General features: G+C 60.2%; 3 protein-coding genes across 4 annotated transcripts; 1 reads left to right on the top strand and 2 right to left on the bottom strand.

Moving 5' to 3' along the window:
• The first annotated feature begins 1,157 nt into the window (after positions 1 to 1,157).
• On the top strand, positions 1,158 to 9,885 carry SYTL1 (synaptotagmin like 1). The gene is made up of 15 exons (XM_026014528.2): positions 1,158 to 1,285; positions 3,378 to 3,606; positions 4,993 to 5,141; positions 5,334 to 5,412; positions 5,501 to 5,546; positions 5,984 to 6,056; positions 6,360 to 6,457; positions 6,591 to 6,704; positions 6,880 to 7,046; positions 7,291 to 7,387; positions 7,724 to 7,882; positions 8,124 to 8,202; positions 8,321 to 8,420; positions 9,245 to 9,450; positions 9,655 to 9,885. The coding sequence occupies exons 2-15, from the start codon at positions 3,416 to 3,418 to the stop codon at positions 9,792 to 9,794; spliced, it is 1,698 nt and encodes a 565-aa protein (XP_025870313.2). The 5' UTR covers positions 1,158 to 1,285; positions 3,378 to 3,415; the 3' UTR covers positions 9,795 to 9,885.
• Positions 9,886 to 10,054: 169 nt separating this feature from the next.
• On the bottom strand, positions 10,055 to 21,702 carry MAP3K6 (mitogen-activated protein kinase kinase kinase 6). 2 transcript variants are annotated; one of them, XM_072750654.1, is made up of 29 exons: positions 21,016 to 21,702; positions 19,408 to 19,547; positions 19,306 to 19,329; positions 18,892 to 19,082; positions 18,608 to 18,776; positions 18,169 to 18,275; positions 17,578 to 17,748; positions 17,379 to 17,491; positions 16,591 to 16,750; positions 16,229 to 16,391; positions 16,041 to 16,148; positions 15,878 to 15,927; positions 15,689 to 15,784; positions 15,440 to 15,527; positions 15,232 to 15,365; positions 14,840 to 14,967; positions 14,453 to 14,589; positions 14,015 to 14,120; positions 13,356 to 13,513; positions 13,065 to 13,257; positions 12,803 to 12,941; positions 12,368 to 12,527; positions 12,081 to 12,257; positions 11,703 to 11,808; positions 11,310 to 11,481; positions 11,101 to 11,213; positions 10,931 to 11,004; positions 10,570 to 10,646; positions 10,055 to 10,485 (listed from the first exon to the last, which is right to left on the bottom strand). In XM_072750654.1, the coding sequence occupies exons 2-29, from the start codon at positions 19,465 to 19,467 to the stop codon at positions 10,278 to 10,280; spliced, it is 3,582 nt and encodes a 1,193-aa protein (XP_072606755.1). In that variant the 5' UTR covers positions 19,468 to 19,547; positions 21,016 to 21,702; the 3' UTR covers positions 10,055 to 10,277. The 2 variants fall into 2 exon arrangements, with proteins under 2 accessions (XP_072606755.1, XP_072606756.1); XM_072750655.1 differs by having other exon boundaries at positions 10,055 to 10,368; positions 21,016 to 21,701.
• Positions 21,703 to 22,943: 1,241 nt separating this feature from the next.
• Positions 22,944 to 25,459, bottom strand: FCN3 (ficolin 3). Its single transcript, XM_026014391.2, is given in 9 exon segments — positions 22,944 to 23,077; positions 23,080 to 23,183; positions 23,185 to 23,292; positions 24,065 to 24,146; positions 24,149 to 24,198; positions 24,308 to 24,440; positions 24,537 to 24,684; positions 25,190 to 25,307; positions 25,365 to 25,459. Coding segments are annotated over 9 exon segments (972 nt in total).
• Positions 25,460 to 26,677: the final 1,218 nt, after the last annotated feature.

Genomic DNA, 26,677 nt, shown 5'->3' with positions numbered 1-26,677 from the left:
GAGCATCAAGGGAAGCGGAGCCTTTGGGTAGGCCCCTAAGGATGTGGGTGGCAAGGACACCAGAGCTGCACTTACCTTGCAGCTATGAGAGTCAGGCCTAGGAGTGGGGCAGCCCAAGAGTTAGTCAAAGGGCCTCAGGGAGGCCGGGCTTTTTGGGAGGACTTTGGAACCAGAGGGTCACCCTGCTTGTCTGTCAGCACCTTCCAAAGCTGAGGAATCACAGACAAAAGTAGGGCTCAGAAAGGGCCTCCAACAGCCTTGTGCAGGCAGGACCAGAGGGGCTGAATGGAGGCCAGGAGATAGGGAAGAGGAGGACTCCAGAAGAGGCTGGGCCGGTACTGACTGACACTTGGGCAGTAGGAGAGCAAAAGTGATGGGGGACAGATGAGGATGGGGGGCAGGGGGCAGGCAGTCTGGGCACTGGCAGCAAGCAGCAGGAGGCCAGGGGCTGTTCACAGCAATGGGAACTTGGAAATAAAATTTGGTTGGGGGAGGAGGATACAGAGTTAGGGGGCAGCGCAGCTGGGCTGTGGCCAGCACTTCCTGGGAGTTGCATATGGATATAGGGAGGGGCAGCAATTGCCAAAATGTACCGTGTCTGAGAGGGGACACCTGGCACCTCCTATGTGCTGGCTGGGCAATTTCTTGCCCCCTGGAATAGGCTCTTCACACCACTGCCCATAGTTTGCATAGGAGGAAATCGCAGCTCACCGTGGTTGAGACACCTACTTAAGGTCACACAGTGGCAGAGAAGGAAATCTACTCAGGGTCGAAATCTTCTCAGGGATGTCTGCCTGCAGTCAGCAATCCTTCCTTGACTCTGCTTCTTAGAAAGGTTTCTAACCTTGCTTTCAAAGCAAGTTCCTATCAGCAACTCAGCAGTCAGGGTGGGGCGGCCACCCATTCTACAGATGAGGCAACCAAGGCTCTGAGGGGTTGGTGCCTGCCCTGCTCCCAGGAGTTACAGAATCAGTCTGCAGCAGGGCTGGGGCCAAGCCTCAGGTGTCTCCCACCCACCAGATCAGCTCTGGGTTCTCTGAAAGCCAAGGCTGGCATGCACCCCAAGGGTGCCAGGAGTCCAGGCCCGGTTTTGCATCAGGCCCTGCTAAGAAGGTGTTTCCTCCTCCTCCTCCTCCCCGGGCAGTTGCTCACGGTGGCTGGTTGAGTCAGCCTTAGTCCCTCTCTGCTCTTCTCCAGAAGTTCTGCCCTGAAACTCGGCTGCCAGGAGTGCAGGAGAGCGTGGGTCACCCTGCGGAGGTGTCTGATCCATACTGGACCCCTACAGGTAACACACCTCAAGGCCAATTCCCTGCCAGCGTCCCAAGGGGCAGATGCTCCCACCTCGTATCCTGGGTACCTTTTGGGGCCTTGGGGGTCCAGGGAGGTGGGAGCAGGTCTGGGACTGGAACATACTGACCAATGGGTCTGTCCTATAGTGTTGAAATAGAGTGGGGAGGACGGGACACTGAATTCCGCCTCTAGGAGAAGGAACTTCAGGGAGGGCTTACTGCTGGGGACCCTCGGCTCAGATGCCCACAGCTGAGCCCAGGCAGGCCTGCTGAGCAAGGGCAGGGTCAGGTCTGCAGGATGTCCCCCACCTCCACCCGCAAACACACACTCCGCCTGCCGGTGGTCCCTGGGGCACCAGAGCACACGCCACCACACAGCCCGTCACACAGCCAGCATAGGGAGAAATCTACAATGCACGAACCACACAGTGCTGTCACCCAGAAAGTTACTGAACGCAGACAACAGTCACCCACGCGGCATTGCATTGTGACATGATGCATTGACACACATGCGGTGACACAATATTCACATCCACAGAACAAACAGCCTCAAAGACCCCACGGTATGCAGACATGTGTGCCATACTCAGACTCTCACAAGGGCACAACATAACACAGAGACCTCAGCACAGGCTTGTGCACCACGCCACAGAAGAGCCCCCAGCCGCGCATTTGCAGCACCCAGCACTTTGAGCACGCAGATGTTCAGGAAGTGTTGTTAATATGGGGCAGCCCGGCATTCACACAGGGTTAGACACAGTTCTACCCCTAGACAGGAACCCTAAGCTCCCCGGTGAGGGTGAGGCAGCAGAGGGAGAGCGCTCTCTCTGGCTCAGACACTGACTCAGCTGGGAGGGCACAGCTCAGGCAGCAGCGGGCACAAGCCAGGACTTGCCTGCAGAGATCCCTCTTCCATCTCAGTCCTGCCTGTCCCTGGACCTGGCATAGGAGGGGATGGGAGGGGCAGCAGGGGAGGAGACTGCCCGGTGGGCTTGGGCCATGCCTCCACTCTGCCATGGACCCCTTGCCACGTCCACATGCCCCTCAGAGCTGGGCGAATGTTTTCCTTCCGGAGTCACCATGGTACCTGGGCAGCCTGAGCTGCTTTGCAGCACTTGGCCTCCACCCCTGGGACCCCAGCCAGGTCCTGGGTTGGGGGAAGGGGGAGAACCAATGTGGCCAGAGCAGAGGGGCCCCAGGCTCCAGGCAAGAGGGTAGGGCTGGCAGCAGGGACATCCCTGGCTGGAGGCCTCAGTGGGAGTGGGTACAGTGGTTACCTCAGGGGGGAGGAAGTGGAGGTGTAGGCTGGGGAGGAGGTTGCCTCAGACAGGAAGGCCAAATGGGACAGGGCAGGGTGGAGGTGAAGGGTGGAGGGAGGGAACCCATATTGGGAGGTTCCCAGGGTGGGGGGCTATGGAGGGGGGAGCAGATATGTGTGTGCACCTATGTGTCTGTGTGTGTGTATGTGCATGCACATAAGTGTATTTCTGCATTCGGTTAATCAAACTTTTACCAACCATCTGTTGTGTGCAATGTATGGGCTTTGAGGTGAGGCCCTGTCCCTGTCTTCAAGGAGCTCATGATCCAGTTGGTGGAGGGGTGATATGTATGCAGAAGTCTGTGTGACCCGTGCATATCTCAGGTTGTGTTTTTGTCCCCAAGTTCTACATTCTGTGGAGCCTTGTATGCAGGTTTAAGAGTGTACATCTCTTGGTGTGGGCATGGGCCTAGCACTAAGACTGCATTGGGTCCTGAGCGGGGGAATGGGCATGCACGTGCCTGTCTATGCGGCTATCTGTGTGTGCATGTGACCGAGTGTGCATCTCACTGTGGGTGGATGTGTCTACATGTACCAGCGTGTGTGCATCTATGACTCTGCACACACCAGCTCCCTTAACCATCTTCAAGTGTATCCATGTGTTCATGAGCCAGCGTATGCACAGGTCCATGGGTGCGTCTGATGGCACCTTGATCTCAGCCTTCCTGGAGTTGTACCATGCCCACCACCTGGGCATGTATTTGGGCAGAAAAGAGCAGTCAGCTCCAGGATGTGCCCTGTATTTGACTTGCCCCTTGATCTGCTCCCAGGGAACCACGCGTGCCCTGCTGGGGCACTGCCCCAGCTGATGCCCCAGAGGGGCCACCCATCTCAAGAGGGGCTGTGGGCCCTGCCCAGCCTCCCCATGGCGCATGAGCCAGAGCCTGAGGCTGATGGCCTGTTGGACCTCAGCTTCCTGACGGAGGAGGAGCAGGAGGCCATTGCCGATGTCCTGAAGCGAGATGCCCACCTTCGCCAGTTGGAGGAGGGCCGGGTCAGGTGAGGCAGGGCAGAGGAGCTGGGGAGGACGGGGCCTCGGGCACTGGGAACTCAAGTGCACCCCTGCCCTCTCCCAGTGTGTGGCCTGTCAGATATCTGGGTGGTTCCTGTTTTTGCCCACTGGTCACCTCCGCCCTTAACCCATGCAGCTCTCTACCTCTCCCAAGGTGGCTGCACCAGCTCCCTTACCAGCCTTCCTGCCCGCAGGCTTGTCCTCTCTGACCACTGGTCATACTGCAGCCCGAGCTCCCAGATATGTCCGTAATATCCCCTGCTGAGGGACGCCTGAGTGGCTCAGCCATTGAGTGCCTGCCTTTGGCTCAGGGCATGATCCCCGAGTCCCCGGATCAAGTCCCACAGCGGGCTCCCCACAGGGAGCCTGCTTATCCCTCTGCCTGTGCCTCTGCCTCTCTCTCTCTCCCTCTCTCTCTGTGTCTCTCATGGATGGATAAATAAAAATATTTTTTAAAAAAATAATCCCCTGTTGAAACTGCCCATGGTTCCTCAGCACCTTGCTTCAGGGGCAAGTTCCTAAGCGTGCTCCACAAAGCCTCCCTGATGAGTTCCCTGCCAGCCTCCCCCATCTCATCCTCCACCAGTAACCCCCGCCCCTGACAGACATACACAGAGTATCCACTAGAGCCACTCAGGTGCTTCAGAGTCCCTGAACACACCCTTCACTTCTATACTGTTCCTTCTTCCTGGAAGAACACAGTGGCAGAGGAACATGGGGCTTACCAGGAGTATTTGGAGACAGACAGACACCTCTTAGCTATGTAACCTTGGGCAACTCAGCTGACCTCCCCAGCACCACTCTCCTCATCTGTAAAATGGGACTAAGGAGCACTATCTCATAGAATTAGAAGGAGAGATTATGCACAGTAGTCATTTATTTATTTTGACAGAGTGTGTGTGTGTGTGAACACAAGCAGGGGGAGTGTCAGGCTCCCCATACAGCAGGGAGCCCAATGCGGGGCTCAATCCCAGGACCCTGGGATCATGACCTGAACTGAAGGCAGACACTTAACTGACTGAGCCACCCAGGTGCCCCCACAGTAGTCGTTTAATGAATAATTACTCTCCTTCTCTGCCTGGAGAACTCCAATTTGTCCCTCAAGAAGCAATTCAAACGTCACCTCCTCTGGAAAGCCCTCTTGGATTCCCACAGGCAAAGCTGGCCTTTATCATATCCATCATGGCATCCACCTCATTATAGTGTACTTGTCTATTCTGGAACCAGTCTCCCCATCAACCTGAGCTCCTTGATCCAGAGTAAGCATTGAGTCTGATTTGCTCTTGTGTCCCTGGCCCCAGGTACAGGGCCTGGCACAGAGTGGGTGGAGAAATGTTGGTTGGGTGACAGTCGTGCCCTCCCTCATCCTCTAGCAAGCTCCGGGCCTCGGTGGCAGACCCTGGGCAGCTGAAGATCCTGACAGGAGACTGGTTCCAGGAAGCACGCTCACAACGGCACCACCATGCCCACTTTGGCTCTGATCTTCTCCGAGCCTCTATCCGCAGAAAGAAGAGCTCCATGGGTGAGAGGAGATCCCCGGGATGGGGCTGGCGTCATACAGCCCAAGGCACTGGGTGTACACGGACAGGAAGAGAGGGCCCCTGGTAATGTGTCTCTGGGTGGGCACCACCCCTCAATGAGCTCCAGGCAGTGAGTGAACAGCTCCAAAGGCCAGACTTCCTGAGACCAAGGGTTCACAGAACTTCTCACCCAGGCACAGGAGATCAGGCTCCAGGCAGCGATGGGGAGGCTGAAGCTGCTGGGAAAGATGCTGAAGAGGAGGTGGAGTCCAGGTGAGGCAGCCTGGCAGGGAGAGGAGAGAAGGGTGTCTACTAGTCCCCTGGGGCCTCTCCCCTGACAACCACTTCTCCCTTCTCCTAGGCTCCCCATGGACAAGGCACCCCAAGAGATGCTCAGCAAGGCTAAGGTGAGTAATGAGTGACAGAATGAGCTAAGCAGTGGGCTTCCAGTGCTGCTCAGGTGGAAGTGGGATGTGGGACTCAGGAAACCCTGGTCTGGGCACTGTCATTGTCCTCTGTCAAATGGGGTTATGGACCTGGCCTCTAAGGGAATCTCAGAAGCTGGCTATTAGGGGTGGTGGGGGACTGTGCTGGGTGAGTTTCAGGTCTCAGGTACTGTCTGCCACCCATGGGACCCTGGGAGTCAGGCGGAGCAGCGCCTGAGCATGAGGAGGTGTGAAGGACAGGCCCAACTGGTCCTGCAGCTGGTTGCCAGCCCTGCCTTGAGCACTGTGCCCAATAAATCTGGGGTAACCAGCTGGAGCCTCTGGTGGCTGACCCCATTGTGACCTTTGACCCCTTCATCACTAGTTTCCCCCACACACACACCCTTTGCTTCTTTCAGGAACCTGATTTTCCCTCACCATATGTCCCCCTAAAGGCTTCAGATCAGGAGGAAGAGCCCCAAGCCCAGGAAGGTGAGTAGGAGGGTGAGTGTTGGGGAGTACAGAGAGGTTTCAGGGATCGGAGGCGGCTCTAAGTGACCCCAAACTGTGTTCCCCTTCCTTCACCTTCCAATTCTCTCCTTGGTTCCTGCCCATGCGTGTGTGTGCGCGCGTGTGTGTGCGTGCGTGGGTGTGGGTGTGGGTGTGTGGTCTCCAGGGGTTTCCCGCAGCACCGGACCTGAATCTGCAGGTCACAGGGATTGCAAACCAGTCCCTCCCAATGTGCTTAGGGCGGGCAGGAGAGGGCCAGGCTCAGGAGCTTATGCCCCACCCCAGCCCCGGGCCCCGGGGACCCGCAGGTCTCGGCGGAGGAGGCGGACCCGGAGCCGGAGCCGCGGTCGCGCGGAGAGGAGCCGCCGCCACCCCCAGCCCAGGTAGGCGGGTGGCCCGCGGCTGCTCCCAAGACCCGGAGCGGATTCTGGGCGGGGAGTGCCCCCGCCCCAGGCTGAGAGCCGTCGGGGGAGGGGCTGGGAAAGAGAGGGCGCCCAGTCACTCCCCACCCCCCAGACCCAGGCGGCACCCGAGATCCTGGAGAACGGGGAAGAGGCTCCGGGGCCCGGCTCCTCAGTCGACCGCATGCTCAGCAGCAGCTCCTCCGTGTCCAGCCTCAACTCCTCCACGGTGAGGGGTGAGGGCTAGGGCGGGGGGGCAGAGGAGACGGGTGGGGGACGCCTTCCCTGCAGATCCCCGCGCGTAGCCCTGGCCTGAACTCTCCCTCGCCCCCTGACCGGAGCCCCCCGACCGCCACGCCCACGCCCTCCGGGCCCCCAGCCCTGACTTCCACCCCGTCCCGCAGCTGAGCGGCAGCCAGCTGAGCCTGTCCGGGGAGGCCGAGGCGGGCGCGGTGCAGGTGCGCGGCTCCGTGCACTTCGCGCTGCGCTACGAGCCGGGCCCCGCCGAGCTGCGCGTGCACGTGATCCAGTGCCAGGGCCTGGCGGCCGCGCGCCGCCGCCGCTCCGACCCGTGAGTGCCCGACCCGCTCTCACCGCCCCGCCCCACCGCTCTTCTTGGCCTCGGTTTCCTTGTCTTCAAAATGGGACTATCAACGTCCTTGGGAGGCGTGGGGGTTGAGTGACTAACTCCTGGACAGCCCTGCTCGGGAAGCTGTGCTCCGGGCTGGGGCCCGGGAGGCCCCCGGGTGGGGGTAGGAGCTGGGAGGGCCCCCACTAAGCCCGGGTCCTCCTCACCCCTACCCCGCCCCACCCAGCTACGTCAAAAGCTACCTCCTCCCGGATAAGCAGAGCAAGCGCAAGACCACAGTGAAGAAACGGAATCTGAACCCGGTCTTCAACGAGACCCTGCGGGTGAGGCTGCGAGACCGGGCGGCCCCCATTAATGAACCGGACGCCCCTTTCCCCGGGGGCCGGGTGGCAGGGGCAGCCATAGTATGGTCGTTCCCCGTCGCTCCGATCCTCCGTTCTGCGGGAGGAACGGCAGGGAGGCCCTCCGTCCACGCGTTCTCCGGTGGGTCCGTCTAGGGGTGGGCATGGCGCTAGTCTAGACCCCCACTAAGGCCCCTCGGGGCTCCCCTGGATTCCCTCGTGCAGGGCGCGCTGTAGGACAAGCCCCCGTCCACACTGCGGAGCGCTGAAGCGGGGGCCAGGCGCGACGGCCCCTTACAGCGCACCCCCTGTCCCCAGTACTGCATCCCGCAGGCCGAGCTCCGGGGCCGCGTGCTGAGCCTGTCCGTGTGGCACCGCGAAAGCCTGGGTCGCAACATCTTTCTGGGCGAAGTCGAAGTGCCTCTCGACACGTGGGACTGGGACTCTGAGCCCACCTGGCTCCCCCTGCAGTCCCGGGTGAGGCAGCCAGGCCCTGCCGCCTAGGTCTCCTGCACCCCGCCGCGCTTTCCTCCAGCCCCCTCAGACACTGCCTGACCCTTCACCTCCCCCTCGGCCTCACCTCCCCCAAGGACGGCCTGTTCGGTCCCCTCCGCCCCCCCGCCCCCGACTGCCACCCCTCGGTGTCCCGAGACCCCGCCCCTTCAAGGCCCCTTTCCCTGGGGCGGGCTCCCGCCCCTGACCGGAAAACCTCTCGCAGGCCCCGCCCTCTCCCGACGACCTCCCCAGCCGCGGGCTGCTCTCCCTGTCCCTCAAGTACGTCCCCGCCAGCTCCGAGGGTGAGTGACCGCCCGAGAGGGGCCACACGGACGGACCCTGGGAGGAGGGGGCCTCCGGTCCTGCTACGGTGGCGGGGGCAGCGTGGGGCAGCCTGGCCTGAGCTGAGCCTCTCCGCAGGCCCGGGACTGCCCCCCAGTGGGGAGCTGCATTTCTGGGTGAAGGAAGCTCAGGACCTCGTGCCTCTGCGCTCAGGAACCCTGGATACCTACGTACAGTGGTGAGGGGCATGGAGACCTCCCCACTTCCCTTCCTCCACCCGCCCCCCATGTGCTCTGGAGCTCCCCACCTCTGACAAACCCCTCCTAATCAACCACCGGTGATACCCTGCTCCCCCACCACAGTCTGATCTTTGACCACTGTATAGGGGTGAACGGGACAACTTGAGCAAAAGCCTGGAGTCAGGAAAGTCAAACACATCCTTGAGGCATTGCATTTCAGAGTGACTGACACCCATAGGACTCGGAGAACTGAGGCTGGGACCTGGGAGGTCACAGGGACTTTTCCATGAAAAGACCTGGAAGGCCAGGCCTTGGGGCTTGGCCCTGAACTTAAAGTTCAGTAGTTTTCAAAGTAAGCTCTGGGGGACCTCTAGGGGTGCCTCCAGGTGCTACCCCACGCTTAGAGAGTGAAATGCTAAGAGTTAGGTGGATCAGGTTCTAAGTTCCTAGCCCTGATTCCACCACAGACGTGCTTTTACTTCTGAGCAATATTTTGTCTTGCAGAAAGGGTTGGGAGGCTTTAAAAAGTTTGAAAACTACTTTTGGGGGCAACAGGGAGCCAATGAAGGGAATTGTGCAGGGAAGTAGCAGAACTGTATTTCTGTATTCTGTGGGGTCCTGTGAATAACCGCTGTCACTTTTAAAGACAAGAGGCCTGAGAGGGGGCTGGCCCAAAGGTCCACAAGTAGTGAAGGTCTGAGGCTGGGTCCCAGGCAGGAGCCAGAGGACACGGACATTGTGAGGGAGAATGGGGAAGATCTGGTGACTGGCTGGTCCTGGGGAGTGGGAGGGGATAGCCACCTGACTGCTCCCTTCCGCACAGTTCAGTGCTGCCTGATGACAGCCGGGCCAGCCGCCAAAGGACAAGGGTGGTACGGCGCAGCCTCAGCCCTGTGTTCAACCACACCATGGTTTACGATGGCTTCGGGCCTGCTGACCTGCGCCAGGCCTGTGCCGAGTTGTCCCTCTGGGACCAGGGGGCCCTGGCCAGCCGCCAGCTGGGGGGCACACGCCTCAGCCTGGGCACCGGTGAGTAGGGCTGGGCCCTGGGAAGACCTGACACCAAGAGACAGGGGCTCAGTGTGTGGCCCTGGGCATTTCTCTGCCCTTTGCTGAGCACTGGTGTCCACTGAGAACTGCCTGCAGTTCAGAATCTGGGACCAGGCAGGTGTTCCTTGGGACCTAGAATGTCCAATGCAACCATGCCCTTCACCCCTGTCGGCACATATCCAGGCAGCAGCTATGGGCTCCAGGTGCCCTGGATGGATTCCACATCAGAGGAGAGGCAGCTGTGGCAGACGCTCCTGGAACGACCGTGCGAGTGGGTGGATGGCCTTCTGCCCCTCAGAACCAACCTGGTCCCCAGGACATAGCTGCTCTGCAAGCCCCACCAGACTCCTCTCCAGACCCCCCCATCTCAGGGCCTGCCCTTGGCTAAACCCAATAAAGTCTATTCAAAGGGCAGCCAGGGGCTGATGTCTGTTTTTGGGCAGCAAGAGTGATGGCAGGAAAGGGTAAGGTTAGTGAAGGAGGACAGGTGAAGGAACTTTAAACTCAGACAGACAGACCTCAGGGAGCTGGTGCCAGGAACTCCCCCCCCCCCCCCCCACCTCAGAAGTTGCCAAGGCCCAAGTGTACAAAGGTGTTCTGTTTAATAGTCTTTGCCTGGTGGTACTTGATATGCTTGGGGCATCTCTATGGTTGACTCCCCCCATGGGGCTAGGCCTGGGCCCTACCCTGCCCGCTACCCCCAACCTGGCCTCCTCCAGTTGGCCCCTGAGTCCTGGGGAAGGTGTATCAGAAGCTGCTTGTGTCTTCATTCATCTGTCCTTGGGTCTAGCCTCTTGTCTCAGCTCTCATTCGGCCTCCTGTCGGCCAGGGGTAACTGGTGTGGATCCTGCTCGCTGTGCCAGGATGGCTCTCCAGATGCGGCATACCATCCCTCCCCTGGGGACAGCAGGCTCCATGTGGTTCAGCCAGAATAAGGCCCTGGGCTCTCTGTTACCCCACTCTCTGCCTGATGCCCCCTCTGTCCCCAGAGGATACTGGTTTCCAGGGAGGAACCTAGGCAGGCATGCAGCTGGGGGTCAGGATCTGGCCAGCACGAAGCCATATACATGAGTCATCCCTGAAGGGCTGAGGACATACCTGATGCGGGTGTAGATGAGGTCATCTCGAGTGGCACAGGTCAGTAGGGTACGGAGGGTGAAGCTGTGGTTCAGCAGCTGGTTGTGGTCAAAGACCCGGATGTAGAAACAGTAGAAAAGAAAATCAGAGGAAGATGTGTCCAGAGACCCAGGCACTAGCTCTGTTCTGCTACCAATATGCCAGGGCAGATAACACCCCTTCCTGAGCCCCCCTTCTCATCTGTACAATGGGGAGTAGACTAAGTGCTCTTCCGGTACTGAGATTCTCTACATGAGGAAAAGAGTGAGAAGAGCTGAAAGATGGACAGAGATGGAGTCTTTGGTCAGTGGGGGTCAAGAGTGGCCAGCCCTCTCCCCCTCACCATCTGGATGGTGCCTGGATCCACGTTCAGTTCCTGTAGCCACTCTACCAGGCCCTGGTCCCAGGTGGGAACAGCTGTCGAGGAGAAGTCAGGTGGTAAGTCCAGGGGTACTTCCTGGCAGAGGCACCCTCACACTTGCTATTAGTGTTCTCCAGCCAGGTGCCGCTCACCTGGGGGCTCGGAGGCCAGGGCGCAGATCCGGGCCTCCCCATTCACCCGCTGTAGAGCTTGTTGCACCAGGGCCTGGCACTCCCGTTCTTTTTCAGCCAGGACATCCCGAAGCCTGAGGGAGTGCAGAGGCCGAGTGAGTAGAAAGAATGGAGTAGCCAGTGAGAGGGAAGCTGGCCCAGAGGCCATGGGCAAGTCCCAGGGGCTTCACCTGTCAGTCTCGGCTCGCAAGAGGCCCAGCTGCACCATCCGGGGCGGGGGTGCCTTCTCTGCTTCCTCGGGGAGCTGGCTGAGCTGGACCAAGGTCTCCTGCCGCTTGGACTGGGGTTCCTCCTCTTTACTCGACTCCTCTGACCTCGGTGGGATGGCCTCCGTCTCCACTTCTGCCAATCCAAGTGACTGGGGTGAGCTCGGGCAGGGAGAGAAACGCCCATTTGGGACCCCCAAACGGCCGGCGGAGGGCGCAAGGCTGTGGCTACCCCAGGGTTCCTTCCAGCCGGCCAGAGCCTAACCCCCGCTGGCCACGCCCGCTACCTGCCCCATCGGTGCCCGTCACGCCCCCCCCCCCCTCGGGCGGGGCGGGATAGCTCCTGGCCAGGTTTACCTGGGCCCAACACAGCCAGGGCTACCCGGACGGCTCGGCTGAGCAGCGAGTCCAGCACGAACATCCAGTGTGGGCGGATGTGGCGCCTGCGGAGGATCTGCTTCACCTGCAGAGCCAGAAAGGGCGCGGCGAGTCTCAGAAGTGGGACATTCACTAGAAAGGCCTAGAAAGTCTTGCGCCAGAGGCAAGTCCTGTAGGCGGGCTGGGGGCAGAGAGAGGTGCTGAGAAACTAGGATTGGGCAGATGTCCCTTTCCTGATGGCTCCATCTTCAGGGGGAAGACCTGCAACCTTGCAACATCAAGTCCTTGCACATTCCCAGGCACAGGGAGCTCACTACCTCTTATTGGGCAGCCTGAGCCGCGAGCAAGCACCCTCACCGCATCCGGGAAGGCGAAGAGCGGTCCGTGCAGAAGCGCAGGCCCGAGGCCTTGGGCCCGCAGCTGCGCCTGCAGCGCCCGAAGCTCCTGGGCCAGCTGGCGGCGGTTGGGAGTGTGGATGTGCGCCCCCAGGCAGCGCAGGAGCTGTTCCACATGATTCCTGCCAGGCCCGGGACCCTGAGAAGGCAGAGGGTCGTCAGCGGGCGTCCCCCTGAGTCGGCAGAGGTGCTGTGGGGGTGGAGGTGAGGGGGAGCCACCCCCGGGAGCGCTGGGGCCGGCCCGCCCACCTGTTCCTGCTTCAGGCACAGACTGTCCGCCAGCGTGGGCAGCTCCTGCTCCAGTACAGCCGCCAGCATGGCCCGGCGCTTGCTCTCTTGATGCAGCAGGCTCAGCCCAGAACTCTCCTCAGGGGACGTGGGCTCCTCGGCTCCTGGTTCCTCGGGCACCCTAGTGCAACAGGGAGCTGCGGATGGAGGGTGGGTAGCAACACCATCCAGCCACCTCCACCCGGGGGTTCGAATCCTGGCTCTGCCTTTTACTTTTATGCCAACCTCACAGAGGCACCATAAATACAGGTTGGAGCATCTGGAAGGGAGGCACCAAATGCCATCCTTGAATGTGGTGGGAGGTGCCCAGGCCCCCAAGGGGAGGGGGCTTCTTTTGGAGGGAGTACAGGGCAAACCCAGATGAGGCAAGGCCACTCTAAGACCCTGGGCTCTCACCGGAGCTGGCTGGTGTCTCCATAACTGAGGCAGCGCTTCGGGGGACTGGATGGGTGCTGAAAGGGTGCCTGAGGGCGTGGGAATGTCTGGGACTGGGTGGTCAGGTCAGCTGAAGGAGTGGGGCTGGCTGAAGGGGCATCTGAGGGAGAGATGAGGCTGTCAGCCTGCCCCCCCCCCCCCCCCCCCCCGCCGTCAGCCCTCTCCCCTCCACAGCTCCTCTGCCCTCGCCCCAGTGGGCCCACACCCTCCACCCGCAGAGTACCTGAGGGCCGCAGTGCATGGCGGGGGGAGCCAGGGCTGCGGCTCCTCTTCCCGGGCTGCAGGAAGGGGTCCCCCAGCAATGCTTGAGCACTGGCTCGGAGACGGGGGTCTGGCTCAAAAGTTCGGAGAAGAAAGGCTTGTGCCTCCGCTGACAGAGAAGGGGGCATTGGCGGATGCACCTTGTACATGCCCACCTGGGAAGGGTCAGGGAGAACAAAGGTCAAGGTCAGAGGAGTTCGGGGCTCCGTCTGTCCCCATCCCACCTCATGAGCCAGGCTGTGAGAAGTCTCACCTGAAACATGGCAGCCTGTGGGCTCCCTAGCTCATGGAAGGGTGGGCGACCTGTGGCCATCTCGATGACAGTGCAGCCCAGTGACCAGATGTCAGCTGCCTTCCCATACCCTCGTGGGCCCTGGTCAATGATTTCTGGTGCCATATACTGTAGGGTCCCTAGGGCAGGAGCAGTAGCAGTAATGCTCACCTAGGCTCTAAATGATGCGGGGGGGGGGGGTCACTCTCATCTTCTAGCCACCTGCACCAACCCTGAAGTCTGTCATCCAAACAATTCCTGTCACCTACCCTGCTGGTAGGTGACAACTATCCTGAGTTTTCCTCCCTCATCTTAGGTTCCATCACATTCCGACTCCTTCACCCACAGTAGGTGCCATCATACATCCTGGACAGCATCACCCACTCTGAATCCCATCACACACTTTTGCCCATATCGACTCTTCTGGGCTCCATTTCAGTTACTAAATTCACCACCAGCAGCTACTCAAGCTCCAGTTCTAGATCCTGTCACCTCAGCCCGGCTCAATCAGCCCAGCCCTTGGTTCTGTGCCCCATTAGGGTTCTAATTCCATGGCCAGGAGAAGCACCATTCCCTGGAAGGCCCTAAGGGTCCTTCTGTCCCAGCGCAGCATCCCCATTCACCACCCCACACTCCACTACCTGTGAAGGTCTCAGTGCAGGGTGTGATGCCTGCCAGCCTCTTGGAGGTGCCAAAGTCAGAAATCTTGAGCAGCCCACTGAAGGTGTTGATCAGTACATTGTCCCCCTGAGTAGAGCAGACACAGTGGACATCAGGCTGGGCTCCTGGTGGCGGAACTGGATCCTCTCCTGGGATCCCATCTCCTATAATCACAGCCTGACTCTGCCTCTATCGACCTCCTCCCTCTGCCATCCCACTTATGACCCCTTGGGAGCTGGCACCTGGTTTGGGTTCAGGTCTGAAGTTCTCTCCTTCCCTCGGAAGTCTCCTTGCTGAATTCCCCACCCTTTGCAAAGGGGTCTGCCTTCTTAATATAAACTGCTGGCCTCTGTCTAGAGCCAAATGTCCTCCTCTCCCCCCTCCTGCAGCAAGCCAGGGTGGGCAGCTACAGGACTCGCCTTGATGTCTCGATGCACTATGCGGTTGTCGTGCAGGTAGCTGAGTCCCTGCAGGATCTGGCGGGTGTAGAAACTGATGGTGCTCTCGTTGTCCTGCAGGGGTCCCCACACGGAGCGCAGCAAGGAGGACAGGCTGCCTAGGCAGACAGTCCAACATCAGCACTGGCACCCACTTAGTCCAGCCCTCAGCTCTCTGCTCAAGGCCAGGCACACCCATGCCACCCCCCAGACCCCATCACCGCCCAGCTGCACTGTGTCAGCTAATTATGGGCTACACCACCCCCACATGCTAGGATTCATTGTCCCCTAGGGTTCTCCACCCCTACGTGGCTCCATCTCCATGCCCCACACTTCCAGTTCCACTGCCATCCCACACAGGGCATGTACCTCCGGGCACTTCCTCCATGAAGATCTTGAGGTAGCCACCCTGGCTGGTCGAGCCCAGGTAGCGCACGATGTTCTTGTGGCGAAGGCGTTTGTGCAGAGCAATCTCTTCGTGCAGGGGCTGCGAGAACCTGGGGCAGGAAGGGAGAGGAATAGGCCGCTTTGGGACAGAGGCGCCCACCCAAGTCCAGCAAGAGGCAGGCCACGCCCCCAGGACCCGGCCCAGCCCCAAGCCCTCTCTGACCTCCACCTGATCACCCAGCCCACCGCCCCTCCAGACCCTGGGGCCGCGGGGGTTCCCTGCTATTCTGCGCCCCCTCCCCGCGCCTGGGCCCCTCTGCCGCGTGAGCCCGACCCCCTGGCCTCGTGGCCCCGCCCGCGCCCGCGCTCCGCACCTGCTGTCACGCTCGGGGATCTCCTTAATGGCGATGCGCACCCGCGTGTGCCGCTCGCGGCCCGCGTACACCACCCCGTACGTGCCCTTGCCCAGCACCAGCCGCTCGCCCGTCTCCGTGTACTCATAATCAAACTGCAGGGGGTGGTGGAGACAGGGTTCAGCCCGTTGGCCTTGCCCCTCCTCGCGCTCCCAGGCCCCTTCCTCACCTCCAGCACCTCCCTCACGCCCTCCGCCTCCTCCGAGGGCGCCGAGGAATCCGGATTCGTCACCAAGGCTTGGATCAGGCCGCAGAACCTGTGGGTGGAGGTCAGGCGGGCGGGAGGGGCACCTTGGGTGGGATCTCTCCCCTCCCAGGCCAGGAGCACCCAGGGAACACGGCCCTTGGTTTCCCCCTCACCATCACTACCACCCCCCACCCCGCACCCCGGCACCCCAGAAGCCGAGAAGCCGCGCACCACCGGCAGTGCCCAACGCTGGGGAAGCACAGCTGGACGTCCTGAGCCGGGGGAAGCGCGTAGAGGAAGCAGCAGCGCTCGTCCCGCTTGGAGGAACTGGGAAGGGATGAGGAGCCACAGTGAGTGCCCTCCGGCCGGTAGCACCCCCACGCCACACTGCACCCCGACGCCCCAGGTCTCCCCTCGTACCTGACCCCGCAGATGGAGGCCACGGGGAAGGTCCAGCTGGAGGGAACGTCCTGGGAGAAGAAGGTGGGTCTGAGGGGAGAGTCGGGGGACTGGGTTTGGGGATGGGAGAAAGGTTCCAGAGAAGGGGTGCACAGCGGTGAGTGGGGGGCCTCAGCGACTTCACCTGGGTTTCTGGCTCCAGCAGACTCAGGGTCACCGCACTAACGGGATCAGTACCCTGAATCTCAAGCCTCCCAGGCAGCAGCACCTTGTTCATCTCCAGGACCAGCACCTGCAGATGACGAGGAAGGGGGCGGGTGAGAAGGGGCCCGCTCCTCTCCTAGGCCCCACACCCCCACTGGGCAGCCTCACCAAGCACTGGTCCCCCTGGGGACAGGCTGTCTTGAATGGCTGACAGGACTGCAGCAAGAAGTGGAGCCAAAAGTGGGCACGGTGTGGGGGTCCTTCCGGAAGCTCTAGCATTGGTCTGAAGTGCTGGTACAGCAGGAAGGTTTCCATCATGGACACCAGGTACCTGCAGGCACAGGTACCCTGTGCTCAACTCAGCCCCAGCCCCAGTTAGCACTGCCAGGGGGAGCAGACTGGCCTGGATGTAGCCTGAACATGGGCGCTGGGTGCACCAAGCAGTGGTCTGGAAGAGGCCAGGTCATTGGCTAGAATGCCAGTGGACACGCAGCCTGGGCCAGGCCGAGACTAGAGAGGGGCCCACCTACCATATGGGAGCATTGAGCTTGTACAGCTGCTCTGCAGCCAGCACCACCTGGGCGAGGTCATTGGCGAGGATCTGAGCTCCCAGGTAGAAGCCTACGTCCCAGTAATACTGCATCTTCTCCACACAGCCTTTTCGGGCCAGCAGGCAGCCCAGCTTCATGCCTGGGAGAGAGGGGTATGGGCCCTAGGGAGTGTGGTTGCAGGTTTGAGCAAAGCATAAGTGTGGGCCACAACATCCAAGTGGGCAGAACCATAGAAACAGGTGAGGGGTGCCTGGGTGGCTCAATCAGCTAAGTGACCATCTCAGATCATGATCTCAGGGTCATGAGATCAAGCCCCACATCAGGCTTCAGGCTCCATGCGGAGTCTGCTGGAGATTCTCTTTCTCTCTCTCCTTCTGCCCTGTTCCCTACTCTCCCTCCCTCTCTCTCTAAAATAAATAAATAAATCTTTAAAAAAATAAAAGACAGGAATAGGTGAAAACTTAGGTATGACTCTCAGGTGGGAGTAGGAGCTCAGGCACAAGGAAGGTTTGGGGAACAAGTGTATGTTGAATTCAATGTGTAGGGAGTGCAGGTGTGGGCTCAGGAACACTGTGGCCTCAAGGGCTCATGAGGACCCAGGACGGGTATGAGGGTCCAGATGGGGGTTCAGGAAGAATAGATGTCCTTTGGACCCAAAGGGGGACAAGGCCAGTCCCAGCTCCAGCCCAGTGTCCTCTCTGCCTGAGCTCTGTCCTGGCCCCTCTGAGGCCTGCTGGTGGGAGGAGGGGTGCAGGACAGGGACTCACCTATTAGCCGGAGCTCCTCAGAGTCCTCAAAGCGCTGCCCAGCAGCAATGAGCAGCACAGCTGCGTTGATCCCCGAGTGGAGGCTGGGCTCTACATCAAAAGCCTTGCGATACCTGGGGTAGGGGGCAGAGACTCAGGGCCAGACTGATGCCCACAGCCCCGTCCTTCAGCCCACTGCCCACTCGCTGCTGCCCCTTACCAGTGATACGCCTGCTCCCGATGCCCAGCATCCTGGAAGCCAGAGCTAAAGAACATGTCCTTGTAGACGCGGCCACACATGCAGTATAGGTCAGGGGCCACAGAGCCCTCCCCCTGCACCAGTGGCAGCAGCACAGCCAGTGCCTTCTCCCGGTCCCCAGGCCTGTTCCTCCTAGGGAAAGGGGGAGATAGGCTGGGAACTTACGGATGGCCCCGCCCCCACTCTATCCAGGAACCCCAAGACCCTGAACAGCAGGGACCCTTCCAAAGGCCTGACCATAATGAGCCCAGAATAACTGTGACTCTGGTCAGCATTGACCTTTCTAGAAGTAATAATCCCAGATAGAGGTGATTCCTAGCAGCTCTCACTCTGAGGGACAGTGACTGTGGAAGCTGTGACCACTCCAAGGACAGCGGCACCATCCCACCACACCCCAGGCAGCAGTAATAGAACAACAGGGACCATCTGACATCAGTGTGACCCTGGTCAGTCAATTCCCTGAATAGCCCTGATCTCAGACTGCAATGGCCTCACATAGCAAGACCCACGTCCCCAAGGGGGCTATGACCTGAACCGTGCTCTGTCACTCACCGGTTGAGGGCAAACGTGTAGTGGAAGCAGATGTTGTGCTGCTCGGCCACGTCACAGGTGGGCAAGGCCTGCAGTGTCTCCACCAGCTCAATGATGGCTGAGTAGTCCTGCGGGAGGGAACGGCGCACACTGGCACGGTGGCCTCTGGTGGGTCCCATCGCCCCCGGACCCAGAGGAAGACCTTGAGTTGAGATCCCCTCCCATCCCTGACACTCCATCTACCCACCCACCATACCTGAGGCCCGGGAAGTAGTGTAGACACCACACCTTACACAGAACCTGCTGTGTGCCCCACCTTCCCTACTGCCCCGGGAGACAGTGACATGATCATTCTCTACTATGGAAACCGAGGCTCAGAGACATCAGACAGCCAGGGGATGGACTCGGGTTTTCCTGACACCGAATGCCGCTGCCCTGCCTGCCTGTGAGCACCACACACCTGCACGTCGCGGTAGGAGAGCAGCAGGTTCATGATGATGTCGGGGCTCAGCAGCTCCACGCTGTCCAGCCTCCGCTGCAGGCGAGCCAGCTCCTGCCGCAGCTGCTGCCCGGAGAACCGCTCCCGGGCCCGCCGGATGTCCTGCCGAATGGTCTCCCGGAAGTAGCCACTAAGGCCCCCAGCAGAGGAGGGAGGGGGAGAGCGTGATGGGGCCTGTCCCTCAGCCCCAGCCTGCTGTGCCCTCACCAGCCTTGTCCCGGTGCACCCTCCCTGCACCCCATTACCAAGAGTCCGTGGGCGTGGTCTCCAGCAGGCGGGCGAGCCGGCCCACCAGGGGCGTTAGCAGGGCCTCGCTGCCCACCCCTGCCTGGACTAGCCCATCAGCCAGGCCTCTCAGGAGGCCCGCATCACCGCACAGCACCCGGCCACTGGCTGTCACCACATAGGGGATCAGTGTGTAGCTGCCAACACAGTCCTGGTGGGAGGGAGGCAGGAGTCAGTGCGGGTCAGAGGTCAGCACCAGGCAGGGATTAGAACAGCTGAGAAGGGGCATACTTCACCAAGGCTGGCAATAGGGAACAGAGGCCACCCGGATGTCAAGAGAATCAGAGAGGTCAGAGGTGACTGAGGAGGCCAGGAATGGTAGTGGAGAGTGGAGGTCAAAGGGTAAATTGGAGTAAAGGGTGGATTCTGCTCACCGAATTCTTCTGGAAAACGTCTTCCTGCAGGGGGACAGTCAGATTGGTATCGTAGATAGGCCCCAACCCAGCCTGCCCCCCACCAGCCACCTGGCCACCTACCCGAAGGGCCTGCAGGTCAGGGAGGTCAGCCTGGGAGCAGAGGAGCACGTTGTTGGTCATGCTGAAGCTCTCACGCACACCAAGGTGGTAGAAGAGGGAGGGCTGCGCCAGGGAGCTGCTCACCTCCAGTACTACCACGTCTGTGGGCACACAGGGGCACGCCCTGAGCCCCGCAGCCTAGCTGGTGGGGGAGGAGTCTGGGGACCCCTCCTGGCTCAGGTGGCCTTCCCACGTGACTCCAGCAGGGTCCAGTTTTGCTCTGGTCTCAGTTTCCCCTTTCTAGATCCCTCTGGCTCTCATACAGAACTGATGATATCTGTGGTGTTGTGGGAGAGGATTGGGCTCAGTGGGCTGGGACCCTCATCCCACTGTTCCAGAACCTGTGGGCACTCAGCACCAAGAAGAGGAGGCGGGCACCAGCCACCAGACTGTTCTAGACCAGGTGAGAGGCAGGTGTTGCCCAGACACAGACGTCCCCTACCCTGCGAACTCAGCGCAGTCTCTTGAAAGGGGGGCCGGCACCAGCAGTGTGTAGACAGTGCTGCGCCTGTGGGGGCCGGGGGGGGGGGCTGTTTCTATTTCTGTGTGTGACAGTGTCTGCGAGGGCCTGTGTGAGTCAACACACGTGCGATTTGCGAGTCTAAGGCCCTGTGTGTCTTTGCGTCCTCGACGTTAGGCTGAGATTTTAGGGCCATCAGGCAAGGTAGGTTGCCAGACTCTTGGAGGAACAAATAAGTGTCAAGGGCGAGGCGTCGGGGTGGCGGAAGGGAGGGGTGACGCGCGCGGGAACGGCCACCTTTCTAGCCCCGCCCCCTGGCGACCCCGCCCACCACCTCGCCACTTCTGGGACCTCAGAACCCAAGCGCCCCCGCCTAGAATCCCGCACCTGTGGGCCCCTTCGTGTCTCTTTCCCCCTCTCTAGCCCGATCCTCGGAAGTAGCTACCGGCCCTGAACTCCAGCCCCCAAGCACGGCCCCTGCCCCTAGTCCAAGTTCCACCTCCCAGGATCCGCTCTCACGAGCTCCACGCGAGATCGCCTTCAGCCCCCCTCTTGAGGTCCCACGCTCCGCCCCGCTCCCAGCCTCGCCGAACTCCCCACCCGCTCCCCAGGCACCGGGCCAACCCCAGAGTGCTTTAGCCCCAACCCTGGACCCCGGGGGCTCCGGGCCCGCAGCCAGTAAGTCCCAGCCCAAGCCCGGCTGCGCCCCAGATCCCAAATTCCACTCTTTTTTTTTTTTATGTTTCTTTTTTTTTTTTTTTTTTTAAGATTTATTTATGATAGAGAGAGAGAGAGAGAGAGAGGCAGAGACACAGGAGGAGGGAGAAGCAGGCTCCATGCAGGGAGCCCGACGCGGGACTCGATCCCGGGACTCCAGGATCACACCCTGGACCAAAGGCAGGCGCTAAACCGCTGAGCCACCCAGGGATCCCCCCGAAATTCCACTCTTATGGTGACTCTGCCTCGAATCCCTCAGCCTAGTCACCTTGTGTCCCCCAGACCCTACACCCATCCCGGGGTCTCCCCGATCGCCGAGCCCCGCCCCGTTCGGCCCCCTCCGGGCCCCCAAGCCCCGCCCCGGCCCGGCCCCGCCCCCGGCGCGCGCTCACCCGCGTTGTAGAAAGAATCCAGCGCCGCGGTGTCGCCCAGCGCCAGCGTCCCGAAGGGCAGGCTGCATAGCTCGGGTCGCGCTCGCGGCCCGGGGAGCTGCGCGCAGGCCTCGCGCAAGCAGCGCAGGGGCAGCGGCTCGGCCTCGGCTCCCGCCTCGGGCTCCACGCCGGGCTGCGGCTCCCGGGTCAGCACGTAGACCACGCGGAGCGGCCGGCTTCGCGCGCAGCCCCGGCCCGGGGACGCGGCGGGGGGCCGGCCTCGGCTCAGCGCCTCGGCCAGCGGGTCCTGCCAGCAGCTGCCGGCGCGCTCCAGGGCTCCGGACCGCACGCACCGCCCTGCCGTGCTAGGGCGCTCGGGCGTCGGGCGGCCGGCTCTGGGCACCCGGGCCGGGACAGGAGCCAGCGGCTACGGACCCAGGGAGCTCAGCAATCTGGTTCGAGATCTGGAAATCCACTCGGCCAGAGGTCCTGTTCCGGGAATCTGGAGCCCAGGGCGAGATCCGAGGTCCGACTTGCAGGATCCCAAGTCGGGGACAGGGTCCCGGGAATCTGGGGCATCCAGTGACCCGCGGCTGAGTCACGTAGGGGATCCCGGGAATCGGTCCAGCCGCGTCCAGCACCCGGACACCGCAGGAAAGAGTCTGCCTGCCTCTCCCCTGCCCTCACATGTAGGCCGGGCCCAGCCTTTTCCCGGCCCACTGGGAAAGCTCCACCCTCGGCCCTGGGGCAGCGCCCCTCCCTAGCGGCCCGGGACTTGGCCTCTCCCCTCCCTTCTCTCCCGGCAGAACCTCCTGGCGGCTTCCGGAACCGCCTGTGCCCCTGTGCAGGCCAACCGGTGTGGACCGCACAGGCCAGGGCTAGGGGGAGTGTGAACCGCAGGACCTGCCCTGCAGGGACCTGTTGAATGAGTGGATCTCCAGAGACAGCAGGGTGTGCGGGACACAGGGAGGAGCCCACATCCCCCCCGCCCAGCTGTGCAGGCAGGGAGGGACTAGAGTGGGGCCCGCCAGGAACATGGTGCTTGGCATCTGAGCCCCGGCCTGTGCCCTTTTGCCAGGGGGCTGCTTTCCCCGAGAATCCCATCTGACCTTTGACCTCCACCCAAACATGACTAGGGGACCTGAGTCCCCACATTCCTCTGCCACCTGAAGAAGAACCAGAAACCAGAAACCCTTGAGCTACCACACCTGCAACAGCTCCAAAACCCCCTGGCCTTCCAGTGTGAGCTAAGGAGGCAGCAGCCTGGTGTAAACCTCGGTGTAAACCTCGGTGGGTTCTGAAATCAGGAACTGGAGACTCAGCTGCAAGATAACTCAGCTCCGTGACAGGGCAGCATGCAAGCCCAGGACTCCCTGCCGGACTGCAGTTATCATAGTCTCAACTGTGTGTTGCTCTGCCACTTTCTAGAATGTGCTTGATAACTGCTACCCTGTGGAAGACAAACATACCTTCCCTGGCTTGACTCTGAGTTCAAACTAGCCCAGAATGGGACAGGCAAGAAATAGTAGAGAATGAGAACTTGGCTCACAAGAGAGGTGGCAGTGAGGGGGAAGGGGGCACAGATGGCCTAGAAGCACAGGTATGTGCCAACTGGGTGAGACGCTACACAGGTCGGCCCACAAAAGCATCCACTTGTAGGACCTGGAGGGCACCAGAGTGCTATCCGTGGATGCTTGAATCCTTCCAAGTCCTCCACTACATGCTCCTCTGGCCTCGGCTTGCACATCTCCAGAGATGGAAGCCTCACTACCTTACAAGGCCAACCCTTCCATCTTCCGGACTGGAAGGAAGGTCTTCCTTGAATGAAACTGAACTCTGTGTCTCTGCTCTGCCCTCTTGAGTTTTTCCCAGTAACTGGAAGAGTCCTACAAGTCAGGAAAGGGTTAACGTGTTTTAATTTTTAAATGTGGGCAGGAGAGCAGAGGCAGTTAGCCACAGGGAGGGTAGCTGAAGGTCCGGAAGCTGCACAGGAGAGATAAGGGGACTGGCTGACAGGGTATCCTAGTAAGCATCATGTGAACCTTGCAGTAAGGGTGGCCCATGCCCTGGCCTGAGGCCCATTGATGCCATACTTGTGAGCAGTGGCCTCTGACATTGTGTAGCGTCCACTGAAATTGGACTGGCAGCGTGATGTGTACCACCTGGCACCGTGGATGATCACAGCACATGCTTACATCATGGTCAGCATCGTAGGTGGTAAAGGGCTTCCGGTTGTGGCAGCTCGGGGAGTTCCCCGGCAGGGAGGCAATGGAGGCACCCTGGGGCAGGACACGGTGCCTGGAATCCTTGAAGAGACAATCTTACAGGAGCCTCAGAGCAACTGTGGGGCGGACGTCATCAGGTCCCAGGAGAAAACAGCAGCACCAAGGAGCCAGAGTCTTTTCCCAAGGTCACTGGGCCCGGCACAGGGGTACTGGGACTTGAACTCAGTACTGTGGCTCTAAAGCTACTAGCTCCTCCCCCTGCCTTGCCCCCTCCCAGAATCCCCAGTTCCCACCAACAGCCTGAACAACTCTGCAAGGTGAGGGGAGGGGGGGACTGGGAGGGCTTTCCCAATGCCTGGGCCTGCAACGAGGATCCTGGGGCACCTCCTCATAACCACTTCCCTCTTGGAAGTCTCACAACAGTCACTGTTACTCTGAAAAAAACAAAAAACATAAAAAAAAAAAAAACAAACCCTTCCCCGCTTCCTCTTCTGAAGCAGATAACACAGGCATGCAGCAGGACCTCAGATGGCTCCCACAGCCTCCCTCCCTGCCTCCTTGCCCGTTTTACTGGGGAGGAAACTGACACAGAGGTGACTTGCCCAAGGTCACATGATTAGTAAATGAAAAATCTAGATTTGAACTCAGGACTCTTTGCTTCCAGAGCCCAAGATCTCCACTCCTGCACCGCTCTGTCTCATGATTGCCATTTCTCAGATGAGCAGACGGAGGCCCACAGAGGGGAAGGGATTGCCCTGGATCATTTACGAAGGTCATGGTAGCGCTAGGAAAGGATCCAGCCTCCCTCACCTTCTTCTCCAACTCCAGGCCCACCTCAGGCTCACTTGCTTGCACTGCCCTCTGAGAACTTGTCCAACACCAGCTGGTAGCCATCTGCCTCCCCAAGGAGGTGGAAGGCCTCATGGGGGCAAAGGTGTGTTCGCCAATAAAGTCTTCCAGCTCCCCCTGCAGCTCCCAGGTACCCGGAGGTAAGGAGGAGGCAGGGATGGAGGGGTCCCCAGATCCCAGGGTGGAGATTCAGAGTACCAAAGAAATGCCCCCCAGGCTCCCTGGGCCCTGCTGGCAACTTACCCTGAAGAGTGAGCTGGTGCAAATTCTCATGCCCCAGCCAGAATTCAGATTCTTGTCTCCCCAAACCTGCTTTATAGGAAGACCAAGAGCAGAAGAAATCCACAGGAGCACCCTGTCGCTTTTGGAACACTTAGGGAGGCAGAGAAGGCCAGCACAGCAGCCATTGCTCCCGGCTGGACAAGAGATGAGGAGAAGCAGGGGGTGGTGGCGGCAGAGGGTAAGCACACTGTGAGGGGGCTCCTCTTTGGATTGGGGGCTTGTTGATAACGTGTGAGTCCGAGTGATCTTTGCTCGTGAACAGTGATGAACTCGTTCCCCTGACATTCCGCCCCCACCGCAGTGCGCCCTCCATGGTGCAGCCTGAGTGCTTTCCCTAAAACAAAAACCTGACTGGGTCCCTTCTCTGCTTACAATGCTTCCATGGCTCCCCATTGCTTCCTGTGCTTCTTGGTCAGCCCTTCAGAGCCCTCCATGAACTGGCCTTTCTAGAAGCCCTAGAAGCTTCATGCTTGACCTACACCAGTACATCACCTACATGCCTGACCTCTTACTGCCCTCAGCTCATTCACACGATTTCCTCAAACCCTCTTGTACTCTCTGCCTCCCTGTGTGTTTGTCTATCCCTCTACCTGGAACGTCCTCAGCTCCCCATCTAGCTGGAGAACTTCTACACAGCCTTCAAGGCCCTTTCAAATGGCATCTCCCCTGGGAAGCCTTCTGAGACTTCTTCAGGCCCTCTGGGAGCTCAGGAAGCCCTGGTCAGTGGGGGACTAGGAGGCAGGCCTTGCTCCAGTGGGCTCTGGCTCCCCCTAGAGGCCAAGAGGAGAAGTGCCCATTGGGCCTGGCCTCTGAGCCCTTTGAGCCTCTCTGACACTCACCCTGTTTGGTGTCTGTGTCACAAAAAAAACTAGGAGGGCTCTGCCCTCCAGTAGGCACAGATTGCACCAGCCACTCAACGTGCCATGCCGGCTCAGCAGCCCCTAGCAGCTTCTGGGCCTGGGGAAGGGGAGATGGGCTGAGGGGAGTCGCCAAGAGGGCGTCACCAACCCTCACCCTGCAGGCAATGGAACAGGCCCAACAGTGGGACCCCAGGAGCCCTCTCCGCTCGGTTGGGCCCCTGAAGAGGGCTCTATGGAGGGCTGAGCCATGTCTGGCAGCTGGCGGACACCCTAGCACCCCGTGATGCCAAGTTCCTGGCTCCTGTGAAGGCTGCCTCCTGGAACACAGCAGGGTCTCTGGATCTCCTGCCTTAGGAAAAGACAGAGTGTTGGCTCTGAGGTCTGAGTACTTCCAAAGCCTACAAACCAGAGGGGAGGGTGCCCAGACCCCGGTCCTAATCCTTCCTGCTTCTCCCAGCCTTCCATCCCCCTGGAGGGCAATCATAGTGGATTGCACAACAGCAGCCAAGCAGAGACACCCCTCTGTAGTCCTGGGGACAGAAGCAAAGGAAGCAGAGGAGGCCTGTAGTCCCACACATTCACAGACTCACCCTTGGGCTGAGTGGCCACAGGGCTGACCTGGGGGAGTGGGCATATCTCTTTCAGACCCCTCTGTGGTTCTCTTTCCAACTCCAGAGTCCAGCTATCAGGACTCTTGCCTCCAGAGCTTTTGAGGGTTTGCACCATTTGCATCTATTTTTGCATAAATTTACAACACAGAGCCCAGATTCTCACCTTCCTATCCTGTTCCTTGAGGCTAATGCGCCTGGATGGGAGATAGACACCAGGGAAGGAGTGAGGGTTGGTGGGGAGGGCACCCTCGGCTGCTACCTGGGCAGCTGGGGGAGCTGGGTCCTTTGGCGGCCTGGCTTCCCCAGCAAGAGGAGCAAAAGGGAGAATGGGGCCCACAGTAGGCCCATCTTACTGGTGCCCCTGAGGGAGGATGCCTGTAAAGGGGCCAGGCTGGTGGGAGGACATGAAACAAGACTTCTGCCCCTTGTCCCTCAGAAGGGGCACCCCACCCAGGCTAGAACCAGCAGGGGGTAGAGGCATTTCCACCCTCAGCCCCTGAGGCCAGAACGGAGTCCAGCTTCTGATCCTGGCCTCCAGACCTTTGGATTCACACAGGGTGAATTGCCTTTGCACCTTTGCTTGTTCTGGGCCTTCCATCGGGAATGCCCTCCTTTCCATCTCTACCTGCGAAGCCCCACCTGTCTGTGAAGGTCCGGCCCTACAGCCATCTCCTCCAGGGGTCCTTCCCTGGTCCTTGTCAAGTGTTGTGACCACCGCACCTACTGCACTCCCCGGGTCCTGCCAGGGATGCTTGTGTGTTGGCTCTGGTCCTGACACAACCGGGCTCCTAGTCATTATTGGCCCTGGGCTATAGGCCTGGCACAAAGCAGGAACTCAATAAATATTGGTGAAATG

The sequence above is a fragment of the Vulpes vulpes genome, chromosome 2, assembly GCF_048418805.1.
Source record: "Vulpes vulpes isolate BD-2025 chromosome 2, VulVul3, whole genome shotgun sequence".
NCBI lineage: Eukaryota > Metazoa > Chordata > Mammalia > Carnivora > Canidae > Vulpes > Vulpes vulpes.
This window is presented reverse-complemented; position numbering and strand designations above follow the sequence as displayed.

Excerpts from the sequence above, each read along its gene's own strand:
- SYTL1 (XM_026014528.2), top strand. The coding sequence starts at position 3,416 with ATGCCCCAGAGGGGCCACCCATCTCAAGAGGGGCTGTGGGCCCTGCCC. Across the intron at positions 5,142-5,333 it reads CAGAAAGAAGAGCTCCATGG|GCACAGGAGATCAGGCTCCA; the intron begins GTGAGAGGAGAT and ends CTTCTCACCCAG. Across the intron at positions 5,413-5,500 it reads GAAGAGGAGGTGGAGTCCAG|GCTCCCCATGGACAAGGCAC; the intron begins GTGAGGCAGCCT and ends CCCTTCTCCTAG.
- MAP3K6 (XM_072750654.1), bottom strand. The coding sequence starts at position 19,467 with ATGACCAACAACGTGCTCCTCTGCTCCCAGGCTGACCTCCCTGACCTG. Across the intron at positions 18,276-18,607 it reads TCTCCTACCGCGACGTGCAG|GACTACTCAGCCATCATTGA; the intron begins GTGTGTGGTGCT and ends TCCCTCCCGCAG. Across the intron at positions 14,968-15,231 it reads ATCCCCGAGCGTGACAGCAG|GTTCTCGCAGCCCCTGCACG; the intron begins GTGCGGAGCGCG and ends TTCCTGCCCCAG.